The sequence below is a fragment of the Mus caroli genome, chromosome 4 (assembly GCF_900094665.2).
Source record: "Mus caroli chromosome 4, CAROLI_EIJ_v1.1, whole genome shotgun sequence".
NCBI lineage: Eukaryota > Metazoa > Chordata > Mammalia > Rodentia > Muridae > Mus > Mus caroli.
In genome coordinates, this window is record NC_034573.1 from 122,414,549 (window position 1) to 122,422,809 (window position 8,261).

The following is an 8,261-nucleotide window of genomic DNA, read 5'->3' on the forward strand; positions in this document are numbered from 1 at the left end:
TTTCTGAGTTCGAGGCCAGCCTGGTCTACAAAGTGAGTTCCAGGACAGCCAGGGCTATACAGAGAAACCCTGTCTCGAAAAAACCAAAAAAAAAAAGAACATTGGTTGCTCTTCCAGAGAATTCCCAGTATCCACACGGCAGCTCACAGCTATCTGTATGTAACTCCAGTTTTAGTGGATTCGACATCCTCTTCTGGCCTCCATTGGCACCAAGAACACACCTAGCACACTCCTATACCTTTAACACATTAAATTAATGTGCAAAGAAGTATTGACCAGGGACTAATAAGATGGCTCAGCTGGTGAACTTTTTTTTCTTTTTAAAGATTTATTTACTTATATATATGAGAACTCTGTAGCTGTACAGATGGTTGTGAGTCATTATGTGGTTGCTGAGAATTGAACTCAGGACCTCTGCTTGCTCCGGCCCTGCTCCAGCCCTGCTTGCTCTGACCCAAAGATTTATTTATATATATATATATATATATATATATATATATATATATGTATGTAAGTACACTTTAGCTGTCTTCAGACACACCAGAAGAGGGCATCAGATCTCATTACAAATAGTTGTGAGCCACCACGTGGTTGCTGGGATTTGAACTCAGGACCTTCGGAAGAGCAGTCAATGTTCTTACCCGCTGAGCCATCTCTCCAGCCCTCAGCTGGTAAACTTAATGATCGTCTATGTGATAGGAGGAAACCAACTCCCCACATGTCTTCTGACCTCCACTCACTCACCGAGGGGCACAGGCACAAAATGCAGGGGGAATGACTAAATACTGTTGACCAGCCTGGTGTGCTTGGATCATGTGTGGTATACTGGCAATCGGGAAGCTAATTCAGAAGGATTTTGCCGTAAGTTCTAGACCATTCTGAGTTACATAGTTCCAAGACACGTAGATTGCATTTAGAAGACCCTCTATCTGTCTCTCTCTTGTTTGTCTCTCTCACACCTTAAGGGAAGACCAAAAAAAAAAAAAAAAAACCAGTAACAAAATTACAGGCAGTTCTATCTCTGGCACCAAATAAGTTGCATGTGACCCTTACAGGGTTGTAATCCAGTACTTGGTAGATAGAAACAGGAAGAAGTCCAAAGTCATCCTTGGCTGTATATTAAGTTTGAAGATAAGCCTGCGTTATATGAGACCCTATCAAAAAATTAAAAGTAAAGAAAAAAAACCAGTGATGTGTTTCTATTTTATCTGTCAGGATGCCAGTGGTGAGAATGCTGTGGTTCCTCCTGAAACATACGTGAAAGTCGCTGGTCACCTCAGGTCTTTCCAGGTAAAGTCAAAGAAAATGGTAGCTTCAGAGCTGGGGAGACGGTGGAGATGAAGAGTGAGGTTCACCAGACTTGTTAGCACAGACTTGTAACCTCGGCATGCCGATGCAGAGAGAGGTGGAGCCGCCCCTGAAGCTCACAGGCACACTGCCTTGACACACACACATTGGTGAACAAGAAGAGAACCTGTCTCGTGACGTGTGGTGGTGGTGGTGTGCCCCCTTAACCACAGCACGAGGGAGGCAGGGGTAGGCAGATAATCTGTGAGTTCAAAGCCAGCCTAGTCTATAGAGTGAATTGTAAGATAGAGCAAATTGCACGACTGCTGGTCGTGCAATTTAAACAAGTTCTCTCTGGAAAAACAAAATATAATAAAAAAAATTTCTGAATTTATGTCTTCATAAGAAGAATGGGTAATTATCCTTAATAATCAAGTCTGCATATTAAATGAGAAGATATTTTGTTCTCTTCATTGAGAGGAAGTATCTAGGTTCTATCTTAAAATAGACATTAAAGCCATGTGTGATGCACATAGGTGTTTTCCTTTATCCCCAGGACACAGAGGCAGATAAATATCTGAGTTTGAGCACACTCTAGTCCACATAGTGAGTTCCAAACAACCAGGGCTACATAGTGAGACCCTGTCTCAGAAAGGCTGATCAGTTCTGGGTCAGCCTGTGTACAAGGTATGCTACAGGATAGCTAAGGACAGTGAAACCTTGCCTCACAAAACAAAACTTAGTAGAGCTAAGAGATTGCCCACTGGGTAGCTAACACGTGCCATGCAAATATCAGGGACCTGAGTTATTGAGTTCTAATCCTCAGGAGCTGTGTAAAAGCCAGGTGACTCTCCAGAGCCTCTGTAATGCATCCTGAGGACTTGGGAGGCAGTCAGGAGAATCTCTAGAGCTTTGGGGCTACCTAGTTGGTTGGGTGTATATACTAGAAAGACAACCTGTTTGAGGTGGGAAGTGAGAGCCAACACACCAAGTCTACCCTCTTGACGTCCCTTGTATACAGTGGTACATGTGCCCACATTCACATTTTTAAGTCTAACAGGCGTTTGGCCCCAAAAGTCACTTGAATATGTTTGTCTTTTACTTATATTTTCCTCTTACTTATAATAGAACAAAAAGAGCTTGGTGGCCTTTAAGATCATTCCTCTGGAAGACATGAATGAGTTCACCGCACACATCCTGGAAGTGGTCAATTCACACATGATGCTCAGCAAGTCCAACAGCCAGGTGAGCAGCTGCAACCAGCTCCTCCCTTTCTGGGAAACCAAACTTAACATTTATAGTTCCGTGTCTGTGTGTGGTGTGCGAGGGATCCCCTGCAGGTAGGGCTACAAGCTGTGTGCCACCTGCAGCCAAACTCAGGAAGAGCTCAAAAAGCTCCCACTGCCGAGCCATCTTCAGCCATCACGTGGTCCTCAGCACATTTTCTCCCTGAGCTTCGCCACCGTCCTTTAGTCTAAGTGAAACACTCATGTTCTCAGAGTTTCCAGTTGTCTCTCACCCAGTACCAAGATAGCTGACCAAAAGTTTCAAAGCCAAACAGCATTTTGCGTCCAACCTGTACGCCATAAAAACATCTCAACAACAGACATCTAATGGGTGTTTGACTGGACGGTCTAATAGGATAGAGTTTCTCCTCAGTGTGGTCACACTGTGTTAAACCTCACAGGCCGTGTGACCTTGTCATTCAGTACAGTGGGTACAAGACTTAGAGGGTGTCCTGTTCATCAGCACTGCAGAGAGTAGGGCTTCTGAGAAGGTGCAGTGGGAGTGAGTGGGAGCCAGAGAAGCCTGGAGGGCCCACTGGGGAGCAGTGGGCAGCATTGTCTGCTGCTAAGAGGTCAGATGTTGTGGCGACCAAAACGCTGGAGCAGCCAGGGACTTGAGACGTTGGTAGAACTCAATTCAGAGGAGGATTTGAGATAATCCAGCTAGTGGTAGGCAGAGAAGGAGTGACCTAAAAGGGTGAAGCATCTGTGCCTCTCTCGGTCTTATCCATAGTGGGCAAGCCTTCTGCCAGGGATCTGTACCCACAGGCAAACCTGGGCCCTTTTCTCTCCCAACGGGGTTTCACGATAATAAATGCTCACTTGAGGGAGCCCCAGGGAAACCACTGTAGCTGGCATGTGAAGTCGTAGTGCCAGAGCCTCCTTTCCGGGACAGGGAATGCCTGCCTTGGGGTTATTTAACGTTCCTTAGGAGGTTTCAGTGTTAGCGCGTTCCTATATAAAGCATTACTAGGGAAACAGATTAAATTGTTTGCTACTGTCTATTAGTAAGTTAGGTGAAGTAGGGTTGATGTGGTGGCTTTTCTAATGTTCTGATCTTGTTCTTAATTCAGGCCTCTGCAGGGAGACCATCTATCAGCAACCCAGGAATGAGTGAGCCCGGAAACTTCAGTGGGAATAACTTCATGCCAGCAAATGGCCTCACTGTGGTCCAAAACCAGGTAAGCTGCCTACTTACCCCTGCAGAGCACAGGCAGTCTGATAGTTTGTTTCTTCCCAAGTGATGGAAGGTTATCTTGCAGCCTGCTTCACACCAACACCCCCTCCTTTTTAACTTGTGTGTGCTTGCCTGCTTGTACAGATGGATATGTGTGTGTCCACAATGCCCGATACCAGTAGAGGATAGAGAGGGTGGAAGCCCAGGGTCTCCTGAGCCATCTTTCCAGCTCCTCGTTGTTTATGAAGTGACGGGTTTACGTAATAAGCTGATGCACAGTAGCTAGTTGCTAAAGTCTTTTTACTTTGAACTGTCAGGTGCTGAATTTGATCAAGGCTTGCCCAAGACCTGAAGGACTGAACTTCCAGGACCTCAGGAGCCAGCTCCAGCATATGCCTGTGCCCTCAATCAAGTGAGTGGCCTTGGATCTGTCCACAACCTTCTGCTGGTGGGGAGTGGGAAAGGTGAAGCCGGCCGGATCTGGGCTTGCTGGTTCTCATCTGTCATCTCAGCACTTGAAAGATAGAAGCAGGAGGATTGGGAGTTCAGAGCCAACCTGGGCTGCCTAAGACTCACACAGGAAAGTCAGCTGCTGGGAAGAAAATAGAAAAGCACTCAGGTGGCGCTGTTGCACCACTTGCTCATTTGTTGGGACCTGAAGGCATCAGGCAGCCCTTCTTACTCCAGACTCCTGATTCCATTGCAGTGAACTGAGATGGGGGGGGGTGTGTGTGTGTGTGGGGGGGTGTTCAAGGCCAGCCAAGTTTACATAGCGAGTTCCAGGACAGCTCTGACTACATAGAGACCAAGACCCTGTCTCAAAACAGGCAAACCCATTTAGTAACTGTAGGCCAAGATAGAATAAATGCCCAGGCCAGTTCCCCATTCTATGCTGTGAAATGTGGTAGATAATGCCCATCTCAAAGTCATTGTGGTGAGGTAGCTACACTGTAAATTCTGGCTCTTACTAGACGTCTTCCTATCTCTGAGGACCTAAGGATTTGGAGGAGTCACTTTCTGGCTTACCTTTCCCTTCCTGCCACTCTACTGCCCATGGGCAAAGCAAAAGGCATCTCAGTGTGTGATTCTGGGGCCTGAATCCAGGGAAGGGAGCTGTAAGACCCCTGTGCACATCTCAGGTGCAAACTGACTGTAGCTTCAGGATCTTACGTCAACTTAGATTGGCATTCTAAGTGAAGCCCTGTTTTATTTTGGAATTTGAGTCCGGGATCCAAGGCAGCCCTGGTAGCTCTGGTCTGCATGGATAACTCAACCCTTGGGTTGTATCGACATTTCTCTGCAAGAGACTTCCATGAACAAAGTGACTGAGGAATTCACAGCTAAGAGAAGTACACAAACAAGTGATGTTTGCTTACTTAGCTATGTTCAATAGGCGCTGGTTTTAATGTGGGGATTCCCCCTCCCTCTTTTTTCCTTTCAGGCAAGCAGTGGATTTTCTGTGCAACGAGGGCCACATTTACTCTACTGTGGACGACGATCACTTTAAGTCTACAGATGCAGAGTGATTGGTGTCTCCTGGGTACCTGGACTCTGTCCAGCTGGGCCTGTGTTCATCTGTCGGCCCCAGCTCTGCGGGCTTTGGCCAGAGGCTTCTAGGACAGAACTTTGCTGTAGAAGGTCTCACTCCGCTGAAGTCCTTTTGGAACTTAGCGCTCTCTGTTTTGTTGCTTGTTGTTTAGAGGTTCGTTCAGAGGGAGAAAGACAGTTGAGAAGGAAGTAAGCCAGGACTGGATTTCGTGCAAGAAATGCCGATAAGCTAGTCAGGACTCCAGGATGGGCGGTTGGAATTGAAAGAGGAACACTGCCAAGATGTCGGCAGAGCTCCAACTTGCTTGGGAGCTTCTGTTCTCAAAGGCTTCCTGTTGAGGACGAGCACTGCTAGGGCCAAGGGCCAAAGAAGAACCTGCCACCCTCTGCCAGTTTGTGCCACCCTCTGGGTCTGCGGGGTTACTTTCGGAATTGCACTTTCCTTCCCTTGTCTTGCCCGCCGTGGGAAGGAGGTTTAAGTGAGCCTGGGGTTCTGACCTGGAGGCCTCGTGCGGCTGAGAGAAAGAAATGTTATTGCGTGGTTTGTAATATAAATGTTCATATGTTTGATAAAACAGTTCGATTGTAATAGCTTCTGGAATGTTGGTTTTATTTTTAGCGCTTACTTACTGTGTGTGTGTGGAAGTCAGAGGACAGCTTGGTGGAGTCTGCTTTCTCTTTGTACAGTGTACAGAGTCACCTTCTACCGTGTATTCCAGGGGTTCAACTCTGGTCACCAGGCTTATGGGGGGTTGTGGCTGTGCATAGCATGTGCCATGGCCACCACAGATTGTGACTAGACCTTGAGCTGGGGCTACAGCTCCCAGTAGTAAAGCACTTGCCTGCCATCCACAAGGCGGTCAGCCCCTAGCCGTGCTGATGTGGGCCTTTAATGTTGGCACTGACTGTGATCCTGAGCTGAGTTGGCTGAGGCTTCACAACAGCTGTCCTTGAAGGAGAGGAAAAATGCTCACAGATGTCAAAGGTCTTGAATGGAAACTAATTTGGGAGTGGAGTTCCTGATGTGGAACATGCAAATAAGAACTGCCTGCTTCTAATTGAGCTCCCACCCTGAATGATAATGGTAAGCACCTGGCTGTTTACTAGACAGACTAGTTCCTTCTGAGCAGCCACACCTCTAGGTAAGGCTCAGCTAACCAGTTCTGTTATTAGTTATGGATCTATTCTTAGATAACGGAAGTGACTGAGAAAAAACAAAACCTGTTCCAGTATGGGTCGTATGACAGGGCACTTTCACAGGTTCCTGGATTCCTCTAGTTACCAGGTAAGCAAAGTTGTGGTTTTGTGCGGCATTCCATAATTCAAATCACGATTTAGGAAGAGGCAGGTAGATCTCGGCTCTGAGGCCAGTGTGGTCTATATACCGGATTCTAGGCAAGCAGGATTACATAGGGAGACCTTGTCTCCGAGGGAGGGGGGGTGAGGGGCAGGGAGACGTAAAGAGATGACTCGGGTTAAGAGTGCCTGCTGTAACTCCAGTTCTAGAGGTTCCAATGACTCTGGCACTTGCTTGAACACACACGTTGTTAAATGCCTTTATTGGATACCAAACCGAACCATTCAGGAAGGCTGACACAGGTATCTCCCTCAAACGTATAAGGCCACCCCCTGAACTCAGAACTTGCTGCTTCAGTTAGACCAGCTGCCCAGTGACCCCGAGATGTGCCTGTTTCAGGCCCCCAGCTCCCAGGGTTAAGGTTACAGGTGTATATCACAAGGCCTGGCTATTAAAGGTGCTTGGTCCCCACTCAGGTCATCATCCTTATACAGCAAGCACTCTGCCCAGTGGATACCTCCCCGGTCTCTGCTTTAAGCACAGCTTCCAAGCTAAAAATCGCTTACGCTGGGCAGTGGTGACGCACCCCTTTAATCCCAGAACTTGGCAGGCAGAGGCAGGTGGATTTCTTGAGTTCCAGGCCAACCTGGAACCCTGTCTCGAAACCCCCCTCCCCCCAAAAAAATCGCTTCCTTTCTCTACACAGAGGCAACTTGACTACTCAAAAATCCTTTATTTTTATGTGTATGAGCATTTTACCTAATGTGTATGTGCATGTATGTGCAGAGCCAGAAGAGCGAGAGTCCCAAGAACTGACGGCAACTGTGAGTGGCTGGGTGGATGTGAGGAACCCAACAAGGGCCCTCTATAAGAAAGCCATCTCTCCAGACCCAGAAATCCTATTTTAGAGGAACTGGTATCCCTCTTTTCTGCCCTCCGTTTGAGGCGTATTCAACTGTGTGCCAAGATTGAACACATGCGGAAGTGAAAGCCAGAGGCACCTTGACTGTTGGTCCACCCACTGGTAGTTCTGAGCCAGGACGGAACTTCCTCATGATCTTGCATATTGCTTCTCTTTAGGGCCTGTCCCTGCATCTTCCAGGGCAGTGAACACTGGCTTCTGGGGAGAGGCGAGTAGAAGCTGGTGAATGAGGGCCCCATAGTTGGGACTGGCCAACAGCTTGTGGGAATCACCTGAAGAACTCCATTCCAAGGTAGAAAGGACAGGGGACCTGCAAGGACAGGGGACCTGCAAGGACAGGGGCCTGCAAGGACAGGTCCAGGCAGCCCAGAGAGGAGCAGACACAGGAGCACACACAGGTATAGTGTCTAGAATCTGACTCAAATTGGACCCAGTCTCAAAACAGCTGTAATCTGGTGACCTACAGCTAAATTCTGTGGCTTCCCTAGCTTGCAGTTCTCTCATTTCCCAGGATGTGATGGATAGTTTCACACAACACACCTAGACCAACCTTGGAAGTTGCATGGACAAAGTTTGTATTTGTCCTCTTGTCTCCAGCTCTGAGCATGGTTTAAGACTCCCCGTTAAGAGTCCAGCCAGGAGTGGTGGTGGTGCATGCCTTTAATCTCAGCACTTGGGAGGCAGAGGCAGGCGCATTTCTGAGTTCGAGGCCAGCCTGGTCTACAAAGTGAGTTCCAGGACAGC

The 8,261-nt window shown here is 47.7% G+C and overlaps 1 protein-coding gene across 1 annotated transcript in view; it reads left to right on the plus strand.

Moving 5' to 3' along the window:
* Window positions 1-5,892, plus strand: part of Rpa2 (replication protein A2) — a 10,388-nt gene extending 4,496 nt beyond the window's left edge. Inside the window, exons 5-9 of the mRNA XM_021160191.2 lie at window positions 1,216-1,290; window positions 2,416-2,532; window positions 3,647-3,754; window positions 4,068-4,162; window positions 5,192-5,892. Of these exons, the coding sequence (XP_021015850.1) occupies window positions 1,216-1,290; window positions 2,416-2,532; window positions 3,647-3,754; window positions 4,068-4,162; window positions 5,192-5,276 (480 nt within the window). The 3' untranslated portion in view covers window positions 5,277-5,892. The remainder of the gene's footprint in view (window positions 1-1,215; window positions 1,291-2,415; window positions 2,533-3,646; window positions 3,755-4,067; window positions 4,163-5,191) is intronic.
* Window positions 5,893-8,261: the final 2,369 nt, after the last annotated feature.